The sequence below is a fragment of the Mus caroli genome, unplaced genomic scaffold, assembly GCF_978045245.1.
Source record: "Mus caroli unplaced genomic scaffold, Mus_caroli_1 scaffold_9, whole genome shotgun sequence".
Lineage (NCBI taxonomy): Eukaryota > Metazoa > Chordata > Mammalia > Rodentia > Muridae > Mus > Mus caroli.
In genome coordinates, this window is record NW_028227264.1 from 4,206,537 (window position 1) to 4,224,339 (window position 17,803).

Here is a 17,803-nt window from a genome sequence, read left to right on the forward strand (position 1 = left end):
ATCCCCCAGTGCTATTTATAGGACAACTCAGATCAGCTTGTCTTAAGGAGCATCTAGGTGACAGTCACTCCGTGATAACTACCCAAAATGCCATAGCTTAGAATAATAGGACATAGAAGTTGGAGAGATGGCTCAGTAGATAAAAATGCTTGTGGCCAAGGTGGACCACTTGAGTTAAATCCCAGGGACCTATGCTATAGAAACAATTCCTTATTGTAAGTTGTCCTGTGACTTCCACACATGAGTGATGGCACACATATACCCAAACACACACATATACACACACACACACATACACACACACACACATACACACACACACATACACACACACATACACACACACACATACACACACACACACACATACACACACACAATCAATCAATAATAATAAATAAGTAAATGTAATTCAAACATTAAAAATAAAATAATAGGAAACATAAAATATTTATGTTAACCTTAATTTGACTTAAGAAGGAAGTTGTATTTGTTTGAAAATCTACCCAGTCCTGGGTTGGCTTCATTTAGCACTGGTCCCTTAAATGGTTTAACAGAGAGTCTCTACGGGTATTTCTTCTACAACAAAGGGACCCCAGTTCTCTCAAGATCTGCAATGGATTCCCATTCACCAGAGTCAGTGACAGATCCACCAACAAAGCTCTTCAACAACACTAATATCCTTCTCAGAATGTTTCTAGAGGCAAAGGACAATACAATAACTTCATTTCCAGCTCTTTTTCTACGGCCAAACCATGAAGCTCACCCCAGTAGTGTGTGCCCATCAAAGGATAAAGTCAGCAACTATCTCAGTGAGTGTTGCCCTCTACAATGCTTGGACACCAATGCCACCACGGAACAATGTCACCAGTCCCTCCACAAGGCTGGCATACAGGTTAGCCATCCCAAACCAACCCATCTCAGGAGAAGAGAAGATAGTGGATAAAGGATGGAGATCACTCCCTGAACTGATGGATTAATATCCTCAATAGAGGGCAAAGCTGAGCTCCTTTTTAATAGACCTTAGCAATGCAAACTCCACCCCCCCCCCAACAAATGATATCCAGACAGATCCTGAAACTATTAGGATCTCACAAAATAATAAAATCAGGGGAACCCAAGTGCTCTTTCCTTAAGCAAGGATATATTTAGGGCCCCTTTTCTTCCTCTCCAATCAGAATAATGAAGCCAGATGGCTTCTCCCGAACAGCACAGCTCATTAACCTACATGGTTCCTGGGGCAGAAATGAGTCCCCTAACAAATCTGCTAGCTTGCTCTGTTCCAACTCGCAGAGAATCCCTTCCTCATGGGCATCCTCTGGCCAGCACTCTGGAAGCTACGCTTTGGTAAAGGGGCTAGGGCAGGAGGAGGAGGTCACTCACCATTTGATTGCTATACCAATACAGCGATGAGCCCTTCAGCACCACCCAGAACTTTTTCCATTTGTTGCTTAGAAAAGTTCCCTTTTCCTTTTTCTTGTACAGCCAACCCTGGCAGTCAGCGTGGCCCAGATCTTTACAGGATATCCTTCTCCGACTCATGTTGAAAAGCCCTGCAAGAGTTGCATGGACAGGTGAGTGTGACCCGGACTCAGGTGACAAAATAAAAGGCAAGTTTTAGCTTTTTGCACGGCAAGGATTAGATGTTTTCATTCATGCAAAGTGAATATTTTTTTTAAAAAAAAATCATGTATCTGTTCTATTTTTAAACCTCCATTCGGTGCCTAGAAAACCCGGGCAAAGACACTTATATGCAAGTATGGGTCTAAGAACCTCAGTCAAAGAGAGTAAGTTGAAAACGTTAGACTCAGGGGCTGGAAGCCACATTGTGGTAGACACGCCGGTTCTTCCCACAAAAACAGAGGCAGTTATGCAATAGGAACGGAAGGGTTAAAGCCCACCTAGGAACACGGTGACTTCCCGGACTCAGTGCCAGCTTCTCAAAAAAAAAAAAAAAATTAATCTGGCACCCATCTCCTGATATTAAAATTCAGACAGTCAAGAATCTGATCCCCCACCCCAACCCACCCAAAGAAAGCATCCAGGAGAGAGAAAGAGAAAAAAAAATCACACTAACATGGACAAGAAAGGAATAAAGGAACAAAAGGAATCGAATTACCTTGAGTTTTCTTCCTGGGCTTCTGACGCAAGGGAACCTGCTGGAAATGCAGGAAGGAAAGAAAAGAGAAAATTTCTGATTGTGTTGTAACATTTGTAAAGAGAGAGGGAGGGAGGGGGTGGCAGTGTTTATGAGCGGGGTGGATTCTAAAAAAGAAAAAAAGCCTCTCCAAGCAGAGCTCAAGGGAAGCTACCAGCTGAGGCACAAAATGTGCTAATTAGAATCGATATACATTGAGCTGAACCTGGGAAAAAGAGTAACAGGCATTTATGCATCGCTTCCTGTTTCCTCCCACAAGCAGCTCTTGCTACTGCTTAGGTTAGCATGGCACAGGGTTTGTTGAAGTTTGAAAACATCATGAAATACATTTCAAGAAACAATATCTTTTCTTTCTCCCCTTAGTTTCTAAATCATATCAACTATTTAAGTAAAACTGGAGAATAATTGTTTCCATCTCAAACTATTAAATGCTCACATCACACTAACTTCGTGGTCTTGCTAATATGCAGGAAAAAAATATTTATCTCTTCTTGGACTCTTCAGAGACTCTAAAGCCTCTCGATTGAGAATTTCTTATTTGCAGCCTAATATACATATCTCATTCTATCTTTATCTCTGAATATTTCTCACGTCTTATAGAAGATAAATATTCAAATATTCAAATCAGACATGAGGATTTATACAAAATACACACATTTGCCACAGCACATTTTCATCAAGTCATATGAAATCAGATTCCAAAAACCACTGGGAATCCCAAAGGGAAAATATGCTTGCAAACGCCTCTCCTGCTGTGTCTGTCTGTCTGTGTACATGTATGTATACAAACATTAGACAGAATTTTAGCTTTAGAAAACTTCATTTTTCTTCCACGGCATCTATGCTAAAATCCTTCAGGTTTAAATATATTTCATTTATGTTAACAAGCAGAGATTTTTTTTTAATTTTTAAGCATTCAATTAAAATGTTCTAAAAGTTGGTAGGTAACTTCATGAAATGTATGGTTCTCTGGCTGCATCTGGCTAGAAGTCCACATGTCTAACTACTGATGGATGGCAGCTATGGCTCTGCCACATGTTTACAAGGGAATAGAATCTATACTGAAAATAGGAATTTTTTAAAGCAACAGGCCAAGATTTAACAAGGAAAATTCACTCAATATTACCAAAGGAAAAGTCACTCTAAGCCCATAAATATGTACGTATGTAAGTATGCACATGTGTGTATGTATGTATGTATGTAAGTATGTGTGTATGTATGTATGTATGTATGTAAGTATGTATGTGTATGTATGTATGTGTGTATGTAAGTATGTATGTATGTGTGTATATATGTAAGTATGTATGTAAGTATGTATGTATGTATGTATGTAAGTATGTATGTGTGTATGTATGTATGTATGTATGATTTCTAATCCCATAAGTCTCAAGCATATCTGCCAAGATTTATTTGTGAAAATATTCTGATAACTAAAAATCCTGTTCCTGTAAATAACCACATATCAATGCATCATGGAGTGTACAAAGATAAGAAACACTTAATAAGCAAAACCCATCATTTTAGAGTAAGGATGACTCGAATTTCCCTCAGCAGGGAGGTTGGAATTGAGGTTAAATTGTTTTTCTTCATGGATACAAGACCAGGGAAACCCTGAGTTGGCTTTGTTTTATTTTGTTTTGTTTTGTTTTAGAAACATCCTTTCTTCCCTTAGATCATTGATTGATCTCTTTGAGGGCAATTTTTAAACAGATTCAACATGTGTCAATCATGGCATGCTAATCAAGTCTAAGCACACTATCCTGTTAAGCAACTCCATCTACCTTTCCTTCCCCGAATATTTCCCACACTACCAACTTCTTGGTCTAAGATTCCCTACTATTCCTTAGTCTCTGGGCTAATTTTTTATTTTTTTATTTTTACACCACTATCCTGAGATCAAGAAACCCATTTAGTACCACAATATTGTCCACACAATATTGTCCAAATTGAGTGCTGGGGCTGATGACACAGATAATAAATGAACTTCCTCGTAGGTAAGACTTGGGGACTCTGGGATCCTAAAGGCAAGCAAAATAACAAAGAGCCATGGTTGTGGGAAAAAGCAGAGATGGCCAAATTGATTCCTAGAAGGCTGGAAGCCCAGGTAAACAAGATGAAAATACATTGTTTCAAACAGCAACAGCAGCTTTTAAAAAGAACCTCCAAGTAGGACACAATGCCTGGGGAACAGCTTTGAAGTCTGGAAGAAAAGAACAGAAGAGATTTTGTATTCTTTGGCTCCTGGTGCATGGAACAAGGACCTGAGTCTCCAGTCATTGTGTGATGGCTCCCAGGGACACTGCTGGCTCTTCAGCTCCACCATCAAGCCTAAGGTGGTTTCCAGAGAAATCCAAGTCAAAAATGTATGTCTTCATGTCTCCTATTATCAGCCCCAGGTCTACAGCTAGATTCTTGCACTGAGTCTGGGTTGAGAGCTGGATGCTCACATCAGGTCAACAGTCCCCAGAGCAGTGTTCCATCACTCCCAGCAAGCTCCTTGCCATCCAACCCTGCCCTGACAGCCCTTCCTCACGGCAAAGCCACTAACTGAAATAACAAACTCATGAGGATTTCGGTTTCACTTGATAGATGTGACTATGAAACCCCCAACTGTTCTACAAGAAGGAATGAAAACAACCTTTGAGAGCTTTAGAGTCTTAAGACACATTTTCCTCCTCACAACAGGAAGTGGAACCCATGAACTAGTCAGTTTCAAGACCTTCATGTGGCTTTCTCACTGGGTAGGTTGAAAACACTGACAGGCGATTGAGCAATGTATGAGACCATTTCAACCTTCACAGATATTTAAAGTTTAATGAGCTATTTCTCCCAACCTATTTTCTTCCTGTTTGAATGACATAGAGAAAACTGACATCTTATTCTAATAAATAAATAAGTTTTCTCTAAAATAGATCTAACACTTGGGGGTCAATTCTCTAGGAAAATATATGCATAGTTTTTAACTGAAGAAAAGTAGACTTTTCTTTTGGCCTTGGAAAGATGGATCAAGTGTCTCATTTGAAGGCTGAGGAGATGGCTCCGTCAGTAAAGTGCATGCTGCATAGGCTTGAGGTCCTCAGTTAGAAGCCTAGAAACCATGTTTAAAATCTAGATGTGGTGATGTGATTGTAATGCCAGTATTAGGGAGGCAGAAACATGCAGATTGCTGGAACTCGTTTGCCAATTAGAGATTCGGGACAATGAGAGACTCACATAACAAAATGTATGTATGGTTCCTCAGAGTAATACCTGAGGTTGACCTTTGACCCCCCACCCCCACACACATGCATATACTCATGCATGTTCAATGATCCTAGTCTTTAGCAAGAATTACATAGTCATGCTTTGACATTCTAGTTTCATTTCTGTGAAACACCATGACAAAAAGCAAACTGTAAGGGAGAAGGGTTTATTTTAATTTATAATTCCAGCTTTAAACCATTACTATTGAGGAAGTTACAAGTGTGGAAACCTGAAGCCACTGATCACATCACAACCACAGTCAAGAGTAGAAAGAAATAAATGCTTATATGCCCACTGGCTTCCTTGTTCTCACCTCACTCTTACATAGTCCAGGACTCCCTGCCTAAGGAATGGTGCTGCTCACAGTGGGCTGGGTCAGTCCCTGTCAATTAACTTAAGGCAATTCCTCACAAATGCCCCAGGACAGCTCAAAGTAGACAATCCCTGATTGAGATTCTCCTCCCAGATGATTCTAGATTGTACTAAGCTGGCAATTAAAGCTAATTGCTAAAGTGGACAAACAGTTCTTCATTTGCAGGAACACTGGCTTGCATCATAGTCCTTATCTGCAGTACTGGTTTCTCACGTGCCTGACAGTGAAAAGTACCATTACTTATTTACCAACTAAATAACAAAATCTCTAAATTTGGGGCTCTCCACAAATACTTGACATTTCTACAAGTATATCTCTGTATTGTTGGAAAGCTAAACTCAACTTTTTAAAGGGAATTGTAAGGCATTTGATTCGTAAAAATCTACCTGTGACAATACACTTAAAACCTTGCTTGACTTTGACAGGAAACTAACCACTTAAACATTATGTAAAACCAAAATATGGAATGAAAATCTCAGATAGTGAATAATGAAGACAGATAGTGGGAGTCTGAGCTTGTTTATGATCACCTGGAAAAGCTATACAGTGGCAAAGGCTGGGGATAAGAACCCAGGGGGGAGAAAAGCACCGGGGCAGCTGGGGCGCAGGGTCAGCTGACACTCGCCAGCTACCCACAACACCCGCCACAGGATCTTAAGACTTCTGGAGAGTGGAACACAGCTTCTGCTCCAATCCAATTGTGCGCAGGACCTGAGACTGCATTAGTTAGGGAAGCAGAAACCGGCCTGAGTAGGGCCACAGGCCTCTTCCGGCTGGACCAGCACCTGGGTACCATCAGCTACCCACGACCCCCGCCGCAGGATTTAGAGACTGCTGGTGAGTGGAACACAGCTTCTGCTCCAATCTTTAAACAGTGACAACGATAACAACTAACCCCAGAGATTACCAGATGGCGAAAGGTAAACGTAATAATCTTACTAACAGAAACCAAGACCACTCACCATCATCAGAACCCAGCACCCCCACTTCACCCAGTCCAGGGCACCCCAACACACCGGAAAAGCTAGACACGGATCTAAAAGCATATCTCCTGATGATGGTAGAGGACTTCAAGAAGGACTTTAATAACACACTTAAAGAAATACAGGAGAACACTGCTACACAGGCAGAAGACACTAAAGAGGAAGCACAAAAATCCCTTAAAGAATTGCAGGAGAACACTGCTAAAGAGTTACAAATCCTTAAAGAAAAACAGGATAACATAATCAAACAGGTAGAAGTCCTTACAGAAAAACAGGAAAACACATCCAAACAGATGATGGAAATGAACAAAACCATACTAGACCTAAAAAGGGAAGTAGACACAATAAAGAAAACCCAAAATGAGGCAACACTGGAGATAGAAACCCTAGGAAAGAAATCTGGAACCATAGATACGAGCATCAGCAACAGAATACAAGAGATGGAAGAGAGAATCTCAGGTGCAGAAGATTCCATAGAGAACATCGGCACAACAATCAAGGAAAATGTAAAATGCAAAAAGATCCTAACTCAAAACATCCAAGAAATACAGGACACAATGAGAAGACCAAACCTATGGATAATAGGAGTGGATGAGAATGAATATTTTCAACTCAAAGGACCAGCAAACATCTTCAACAAAATTATAGAAGAAAACTTCCCAAATCTAAAGAAAGAGATGCCCATGAACATACAAGAAGCCTACAGAACTCCAAATAGACTGGACCAGAAAAGAAATACCTCCCGACACATAATAATCAGAACAACAAATGCTCTAAATAAAGATAGAATACTAAAAGCAGTAAGAGAAAAAGGCCAAGTAACATATAAAGGCAAGCCTATCAGAATTACACCAGATTTTTCACCAGAGACTATGAAAGCCAGAAGATCCTGGACGGATGTTATACAGACACTAAAAGAACACAAATTCCAGCCCAGGCTACTATACCCAGCCAAACTCTCAATTAACATAGATGGAGAAACAAAAGTATTCCACGACAAAACCAAATTCACACATTATCTCTCCACGAATCCAGCCCTTCAAAGGATAATAACAGAAAAAAACCAATACAAGGACAGGAACCACGCCCTAGAAACAACATGAAGGTAATCCCTCAACAAACCTAAAAGAAGACAGCCACAAGAACAAAATGCCAACTTTAACAACAAAAATAACAGGAAACAACAATTACTTTTCCTTAATATCTCTTAATATCAATGGACTCAACTCCCCGATAAAAAGACATAGACTAACAAACTGGCTACACAAACAAGACCCAACATTTTGCTGCTTACAGGAAACTCATCTCAGAGAAAAGGATAGACACTACCTCAGAATGAAAGGCTGGAAAACAATTTTCCAAGCAAATGGCATGAAGAAACAAGCTGGAGTAGCCATTCTAATATCTGATAAGATTGACTTCCAACCCAAAGTCATTAAAAAAGACAGGGAGGGACACTTCATACTCATCAAAGGTAAAATCCTCCAAGAGGAACTATCAATCCTGAATATCTATGCTCCAAATACAAAGGCAGCCACATTCATTAAAGAAACTTTAGTAAATCTCAAAGCACACATTGCACCTCATACAATAATAGTGGGAGACTTCAACACACCACTTTCACCAATGGACAGATCATGGAAACAGAAACTAAACAGGGACACAGAGAAACTAAGAGAAATTATGAATCAAATGGATCTGGCAGATATCTACAGAACATTCTATCCTAAAACAAAAGGATATACCTTCTTCTCAGCACCTCATGGTACCTTCTCCAAAATTGACCACATAATTGGTCACAAAACAGGCCTCAACAGATACAAAAATATTGAAATTGTCCCATGCATCCTATCAGATCACCATGGACTAAGGCTGATCTTCAATAACAAAATAAATAATAGAAAGCCAACCTTCACGTGGAAACTGAACAACACTCTTCTCAATGATACCATGGTCAAGGAAGGAATAAAGAAAGAAATTAAGGACTTTTTAGAGTTCAATGAAAATGAAGCCACAACATACCCAAACTTATGGGACGCAATGAAAGCATTTCTAAGAGGAAAACTCATAGCTCTGAGTGCCTCCAAAAGGAAACTAGAGAGAGCACACATTAGCAGCTTGACAACACACCTAAAAGCACTAGAACAAAAGGAAGCAAATTCACCCAAGAGGAGTAGACGGCAGGAAATAATCAAACTCAGGGGTGAAATCAACCAAGTGGAAACAAGAAAAACTATTCAAAGAATCAACCAATCAAGGAGCTGGTTCTTTGAGAAAATCAACAAGATAGATAAACCCTTAGCCAGACTCACTAGAGGGCACAGGGAAAGCATCCTAATTAACAAAATCAGAAATGAAAAAGGAGACATAACAACAGATCCGGAAGACATCCAAAACACCATCAGATCCTTCTACCAAAGGCTATACTCAACAAAACTGGAGAACCTGGATGAAATGGAGAAGTTCCTAGACAGATACCAGGTACCAAAGTTGAATCAAGATCAGGTTAATGATCTAAACAGCCCTATATCCCCCAAAGAAATAGAAGCAGTCATTAATAGTCTCCCAACTAAAAAAAGCCCAGGACCAGATGGGTTTAGTGCAGAGTTCTATCAGACCTTCAAAGAAGATCTAATCCCAGTTCTTCACAAACTATTCCACAAAATAGAAACAGAAGGTACTCTACCCAACTCATTCTATGAAGCCACAATTACTCTGATACCTAAACCACAAAAAGACCCAACAAAGATAGAAAACTTCAGACCAATATCCCTTATGAATATTGATGCAAAAATCCTCAATAAAGTTCTTGCTAACCGAATCCAAGAACACATCAAAACAATCATCCATCCTCACCAAGTAGGTTTCATCCCAGGGATGCAGGGATGGTTCAATATACGGAAATCCATCAACGTAATCCAGTATATAAACAAACTCAAAGACAAAAACCACATGGTCATCTCGTTAGATGCGGAAAAAGAATTTGACAAGATCCAACACCCATTCATGATAAAAGTCTTGGAAAGATCAGGAATTCAAGGCCCATACCTAAACATGATAAAAGCAATCTACAGCAAACCAGTAGCCAACATCAAAGTAAATGGTGAGAAGCTTGAAGCAATCCCTCTAAAATCAGGGACTAGACAAGGCTGTCCACTTTCTCCATACCTATTCAACATTGTACTTGAAGTCCTAGCCAGAGCAATTCGACAACAAAAGGAGATCAAAGGGATACAAATTGGAAAAGATGAAGTCAAAATATCACTTTTTGCAGATGATATGATAGTTTATATAAGTGACCCTAAAAATTCCACCAGAGAACTCCTAAGCCTGATAAACAGCTTCGGTGAAGTAGCTGGATATAAAATTAACTCAAACAAATCAATGGCCTTTCTCTACACAAAGAATAAACAGGCTGAGAAAGAAATTAGGGAAACAACACCCTTCTCAATAGTCACAAATAATATAAAATATCTTGGCGTGACTCTAACTAAGGAAGTGAAAGATCTGTATAATAAAAACTTCAAGTCTCTGAAGAAAGAAATTATACAAGATCTCAGAAGATGGAAAGATCTCCCATGCTCATGGATTGGCAGGATCAACATTGTAAAAATGGCTATCTTGCCAAAAGCAATCTACAGATTCAATGCAATCCCCATCAAAATTCCAAATCAATTCTTCAACGAATTAGAAAGTGCAATCTGCAAATTCATCTGGAATAACAAAAAACCTAGGATAGCAAAAACTCTTCTCAAGGATAAAAGAACCTCTGGTGGAATCACCATGCCGGACCTAAAGCTCTACTACAGAGCAATTGTGATAAAAACTGCATGGTACTGGTATAGTGACAGACAAATAGACCAATGGAATAGAATTGAAGACCCAGAAATGAACCCACACACCTATGGTCACTTGATCTTCGACAAGGGAGCTAAAAACATCCAGTGGAAGAAAGACAGCATTTTCAACAAATGGTGCTGGCACAACTGGTTGTTAACATGTAGAAGAATGCGAATCGGTCCATTCCTATCTCCTTGTACTAAGGTCAAGTCTAAGTGGATCAAGGAACTTCACATAAAACCAGAGACACTGAAACTTATAGAGGAGAAAGTGGGGAAAAGCCTTGAAGATATGGGCACAGGGGAAAAATTCCTGAATAGAACAGTAATGGCTTGTGCTGTAAGATCGAGAATTGACAAGTGGGACCTCATGAAACTACAAAGCTTCTGCAAGGCTAAAGACACCATCAATAAGACAAAAAAACCACCAACAGATTGGGAAAGGATCTTCACCTATCCTAAATCAGATAAGGGACTAATATCCAATATATATAAAGAACTCAAGAAGGTGGACTCCAGAAAGTCAAATAACTCCATTAAAAAATGGGGCTCAGAACTGAACAAAGAATTCTCACCTGAGGAATACCGAATGGCAGAGAAACACCTGAAAAAATGTTCAACATCCTTAATCATCAGGGAAATGCAAATCAAAACAACCCTGAGATTCCACCTCACACCAGTCAGAATGGCTAAGATCAAAAATTCAGGTGACAGCAGATGCTGGCGAGGATGTGGAGAAAGAGGAACACTCCTCCATTGTTGGTGGGATTGCAAGCTTGTACAACCACTCTGGAAATCAGTCTGGCGGATCCTCAGAAAATTGGACATAGTACTACCGGAGGATCCAGCAATACCTCTCCTGGGCATATATCCAGAAGATGTCCCAACCGGTAAAAAGGACACATGCTCCACTATGTTCATAGCAGCCCTATTTATAATAGCCAGAAGCTGGAAAGAACCCAGATGTCCCTCAACAGAGGAATGGATACAGAAATTATGGTACATTTACACAATGGAGTACTACTCAGCTATTAAAAAGAATGAATTTATGAAATTCCTAGCCAAATGGATGGACCTGGAGGGCATCATCTTGAGTGAAGTAACACAATCACAAAAGAACTCACACAATATGTATTCATTGATAAGTGGATATTAGCCCAAAACTTAGGATACCCAAGATATAAGATACAATTTGATAAACGCATGAAACTCAAGAAGAATGAAGACCAAAGTGTGGACACTGTGCACCTTCTTAGAATTGGGAACAAAACACCCATGGAAGGAGTTACAGAGACAAAGTTCGTAGCTGTGATGAAAGGATGGACCATTTAGAGACTGCCGTATCCAGGGATCCGTCCCATAATCAGCTTCTAAACGCTGACACCATTGCATACACTAGCAAGATTTTGCTGAAAGGACCCAAATATAGCTGTCTCTTGTGAGACGATGCCGGGGCCTAGCAAACACAGGAGTGGATGTTCACAGTCAGCTATGGGATGTATCACAGGGCTCCCAATGGAGAAGCTAGAGAAAGTACCCAAGGAGCTAAAGGGATCTGCAACCCTATTGTTGGAACAACATGATGTACTAACCAGAACCCCGGAGCTCTTGTCTCTAGCTGCATATGTATCGAAAGATGGCCTAGTCGGCCATCAATGGAAAGAGAGGCCCATTGGACTTGCAAACTTTATATGCCCCAATATAGGGGAATGCCAGGGCCAAAAGAATGGGAATGGGTGGGTAGGGAAGTGGGGGGGCGCTATGGGGGACTTTTGGGATAGCATTGGAAATGTAATTGAGGAAAATATGTAATAAAAATATTAAAAATAAAAAAAAAGAACCCAGGGGGAAGACCAATACATAAACAGAAAAGGAGTAAAAAAAATTAAAAAAAAATTTTTAAAAGCCTCTGAGGAAAACTAAACAGGGATACCCTGAGTCAAAACTCAGGAGAAGAGTGTCATGGGAATGAGGGAGAGACTCCAGAGAGACCCAGAGAAAGGGGGACCCAAGCCATCCAATTTCGTTGCTTGAAAGGAAAATGTTCATTGACGAATTTCTGCGTTATTATTTTTCTCATCGTGGTGACAAACTACCTGATAAGAGAAACTAAAGTGGGGAGGGGCTTATTGGGCCTACAGTTTCAGAAAATACATCGTCACAGAGAAGGTGCAGCAGCTAGGTCTGGAGCAGCAGAAACTTGGAACTGTCACTTTAGGCCAGAAAACAAAGTTCCAGGACAGGAAGCAGGCTCTTGCCCTCAAGGCTCTCCCTAGTGGCCTTTCTCTGAAGGGTAGGCCTTGTGTCTCAATGATTTTACAGTTTCGCCAAACTATGACTACCTGGGGACCACATACATGTTCAGCACAGGAGCCTGTGGGGGGCACTTCTGATTTAGACCATCCCAGGAATCTTGACTATCTCACCCTCATACTATGTGGAACCACAAGACAATTTCCAACAGGTTCCAGGATGAATGGGGACTAAGAAGCTATACACAGAATTGATGATGACTACAGGGAAGAGGAGCCGTGATCTTACCAGGCAGATTCAAGGCCAGAGGACGGATAAAGCCACGTGCTTTCCATTCAAGCCAAGCCTTCTGTTTAAACTCACTGTGCTAAGTGAGTGATGTATACTTAACACAAATTAACAGAACAGTATAGGATACTCCAGCTACGACATCTGCTGAATTATTGAATGTCATTTCATTCTCCCATTCTTATTTTTGAGATTTTTAAGAAAATAAAATATAAATACTTCTGTCTTCCCAAGCTCCGCCCTCGTCTGCTTCCTTGGTCACTCCATCTTACTCTGCCCTGAGCACCTTTTCATTCCCACATACAATTTAGTATCTTGTTGGGAGAGTTAAACAATAACACTAATGCAAACATATTTCATTATTTCACTTTTGATGGTTTTTTCCATGCTGATACATATAACTACAGATTATTGTCAGTGTGACAATGAATAGATATTCTGTGACTTCTTTATCCAATTGGTTCATAATGAGCTTGTATGTTTTTACACTTGTGTCCTATCAGCTATAAATTCGCAATTAACAACTCTATGTAATTCCCATTGCATATATATATATATACATAGATATATATATGCAATGAGTTGCATATATATAATTACATAGAGTTAATTATGAATACATATATATGTATGTATATATATATATATAGATATAGATATAGATATAGATATATAATTCCTATATATACACACACACACATATATATGTCACTCTAGGCCTGGTATTAATTTGAACTAAAGTTGCATGGTAATACTATATGTGTATCTTCAAGTATTCAGTTATTTTCAAGTAGCTTTCAGAGTGCCCATTTATAATCCCTCATGAAACATACAATTTTTTAAACTTTCTAATATGTTTGTTTATTTATCTATTTTTATTTGTGTGTGGACACATACAATGTACAATGTTGATTTTATCTCATACATTGAGCTTTCTATTTTAAGAAGTATATCTTCCTTCTAAATATTACTAAATAATTTCAAGACCCATTTATACTTTTCATTTTGGAGAAAGGTTTTTGAAAGACTCTAAAACATTTTTTTTTAATTTAGAATTCTACTCTTGATTTGTTCATAAGAGTTTAAAACTGTTAAATGAAATGATAATCTCCTTTTTTTAAATTGTATATCCTAAATTTACTGAAACTATTTTTAATGTGTTTTGAAATTTTTCTTAGTGTAGACTGCTATAACAGAAAACAACAGACTGGGTCACTCAGGAAAAATAAAAAGAAGAAGAGGAGGAAGAACAAGCAAAATGTCCTAGAAGCTGGAATATCTAGGCAAGGTCAAGTTGCTAACAATGAAGATGACCTCTTCCTGACTTGCAGACATCTATGATCTTAATATAACCTCACATGGCAAATAGGAAATTCCTGTTCACCAGATAAAGGCACAACTGCCATCGATGAGGACACCACCCTCGTGACCTATGACCTCTCAACACATCTCTGAACAGCATCCCATTTTGAATTAGATTAGGACTTCGGCATGTGAATGTGGCAGAGAGAAGATACACACATTCTATCCATTTTAAGAAAATGATATTTAGAGGCTGAAGAGATGGCTCAGTAGTTTAGAGCACTGACTGCTCTTCCAGAGGTCCTGAGTTCAATTCCCAGCAACCACGTGGTAGCTCACAACCATCTGTAATGGGATCCGAGTCCCTCTTCAGGTGTGTCTGAAGACAGCTACAGTATACTCATATACATAAAATAAACAAATAAATTTTTAAAGTAATTCTAAAAAAGAAAATTATATTTATATAAAAGTCTTCTTCCTGTTCCCATCTCTTACCTTCCTCTCTAGTGGTTCAAAGATTGCCTCAGCTTAGTAAGAGCTCACCCTGTGACCTCGCTTGAAAGGCTCATGAAGAATCTTGCATAAGCAGCCTCTTACCCAGCTGACTTTAGTTCCTGTGTTTGAGCCTGCCTGGATTTCCTTCCTCCCTAAGATGCCCAGATGTCTAACTGTGGGTAGTGGTTTGGCAACTGTATCCTTGTTTGTTCTATCCACAGCCCTTTTCATACACAGGGAGCCTCAGTCTGTCATCATCACCAGTGAGTGGACCTTCCTTCCCTTTACTGACTGTTTTTCTCCCCCTCTGAACCTGCCATCAAATGCAAACATCTTTCAGATCACCGAACAGGAACCCATCAGGCCCTTGGCTTCAGTAACACCACTGCCTTTTGGGTTTGATTTTCAGAGGTGAAGAGCAAGCTTTTGATCCTAACTATAACTTCTTGTGTTTCTGTTTCTCTTTGTCCATCACTAATGCGTGCTTGAAGAAGACTAGAGTGTTGCCAAGTGTGAACACACAGCCATGTGCTTGGATGGAGGACATAAACTTCATTTACAGTAATCCACCCTTGAAATTACAATTGAAATGTCAACCTAGTGTCTCTTCTTCTGATTGTAGCAACAAACATCTCCTAAATTATTATTATTGAATTGAAATCTCCTTAGTATTGTTTTTCTCTACTCTGCAGAAGTCTCTGGCACTTTAACAGCTCACATCTGTAAATGTCTTTCCTTCTTCTGTACTTCCCCTTGTACAGAATCCTTTGAGACCCTGTCAAATGCCATTTCTATGTGGAGCCTTCTCTGGCTTCGGAAGCCGGGTAATTAGCTCCTGTATAGTTCTTAAATTCTCTCAGTGTTCTGTATTTGTAACCATTGGAACAATTGCTAATGTGTAACCTCGAAAGGTCCTGCCATGTCCTGGTCCACACTCTTATTCACAGATGAGGAACTTTACCACTGTGGTTAACACAGAGATCACTTATAACTAGTGGGTCAGACCAAGTCTTTTGTTCAACGATGTGTTACTTTGCTTCGGTCTCCAATCTTGTTGGCATGTGCTGCTGATGCCTATGTGGTGGGTATCATGATTTCAACGGTTATCAATCACCCTTTGTGGCTCACAGTGATGGATGGGTATGTTATAGTAACACTGCCCACCTGAGGCTCAACACAGAGCTGTGAGTCATTTTTGTGCCCTTTCCCCATCCCACACAGGTGCTCCATCACTGCCCTGACCAGATTTCCTCCCAGTGTCTGTGTAGTCTCTCATCTGTATTCAGTTCCACCGTTGCTACCTTTGCCAAACCCTATCTTGTTCTATCATAAACTCGCAACACCTCATACCCTGTCTCACCACCTACAGTGTAGACCTTGGACAGTCTGAGTAACACTCTGCTATGGCTCTGCTTCAAATGTGTCAGCTCATAATTGGCTCTTGACAGCCAGGCTGAACCTCTGGCTGAGAGTTCAGGACAGGACTCATGTTCTTGCATACATCTTCAGCTCAATGTCTAGTACCCAGCCCAATGTCTGACACACAGTAATCAAAACACCATGTCTTGTGTCTGGTTTTGCTTCCAATAATGGCTGTAGTGTGTGGGATGGGGGGAGGGGGGTTGCATTCCCATGTTCCTGCCAATGGGTAATTTGACAAACATCTGGAAAGCCTCTTGCTGCTGGATTACTCTGGGCTGCAAAATGCTTTCTTATGAGGGAAGCATTGGTCTCATTGGGCAACCTAAAAAGTTACCCCACAGTACATTTCTCAGTCCAAAATTTATAGGGAAAAATGTTGCCCTGACATTAACTGGCATGAAATTTCAGCCCACCTGGAGAATGACCTCAGTTTCTCCTTGAGAGTAAAATGGACTAGTGTTACACACATTTATAGATTTACCCAACATACTATTTTCTCAACTAAACTAAACTCACTCACTCACTCACTCACTCACTGTTCCTTTTCCAGCATGTCTCGTCTGTCTTGTGAACCCAAGACAATCTCCTATGAAGGGTGCCACAGGAACAGAGGTTTTCCTTTCATGAATAGCAATCACCTCCCACAATACCCATTAACCTATCTCTAGTGGTTCTTGAGACTCTCCCAAATGAGGCTCTGTGGAAGCAGATGGGAAATGGATCTCCAGGGTCTGACCTGTGTGTTAGACTCACACAGGGCAGCACTGGCTCTCTTAGGTCAGCTAGGGTTTATGCTGATGTTACTTACAAGGCAAACTGCTAATTTGGTTTCACCTCTTTTCTCTAGATCTGACATGTGAGACTAAATGCCTTACTTCACCCCTAACTACTACCACTTCCCTAGGGCTCACACTGCAAGCAGCCTGGAGCAAGGATGGGTTTCACAGGTTTTTTAAAGACAGGAGTCTGAGGATGTTGACTGCCATAATCACGTTAAACACTAGGCAATACACGCTTTATGAGCAGTGGGCCAATTAAGAGTCTCTTCTGAAGCCACACAGGAAGTAGCAGTGGATATGAGCACCCACACACACCCCACAGCTGAAGCCAGACAGTATCAAAGAAATAACATGATCATAGTGCCAGACACAATGGTCGCTGGAACATGGGCACAGGAGCCCAGGGCCAGACATAATGACCACTAGAACAAAGGAGCCATGACTTGCTTAAGTAGACTTTGTTTCAAGAGAGACCTTACACCTGACATTTTGTCTTGGGCAGTATTCAGTGAAGAAATGTTATTTGTAATAATTCTCTAGGAAACATAGTTGTAAAGCTTTGATCTGAGTTCATTTTAGTGTTTCTTCTCCACAAGAGCCATCTCTGAAGCAAGACCATTTTGGAGCCTTGGGTAAAAGCAATGAACAAGAGTATGAGACGTCAGGTC

The 17,803-nt window shown here is 40.2% G+C and overlaps 1 protein-coding gene across 3 annotated transcripts in view; it reads right to left on the minus strand.

Moving 5' to 3' along the window:
• Ipcef1 (interaction protein for cytohesin exchange factors 1) overlaps window positions 1-17,803 on the minus strand; it is a 165,767-nt gene that overhangs the window by 82,848 nt on the left and 65,116 nt on the right. For all 3 annotated transcript variants that reach the window (XM_029482790.1, XM_021174271.2, XM_029482789.1), the window contains exons 3-4: window positions 2,120-2,159; window positions 1,384-1,553 (exon numbers count right to left, since the gene is read on the minus strand). In XM_029482790.1, the coding sequence (XP_029338650.1) occupies window positions 1,384-1,553; window positions 2,120-2,159 (210 nt within the window). The remainder of the gene's footprint in view (window positions 1-1,383; window positions 1,554-2,119; window positions 2,160-17,803) is intronic.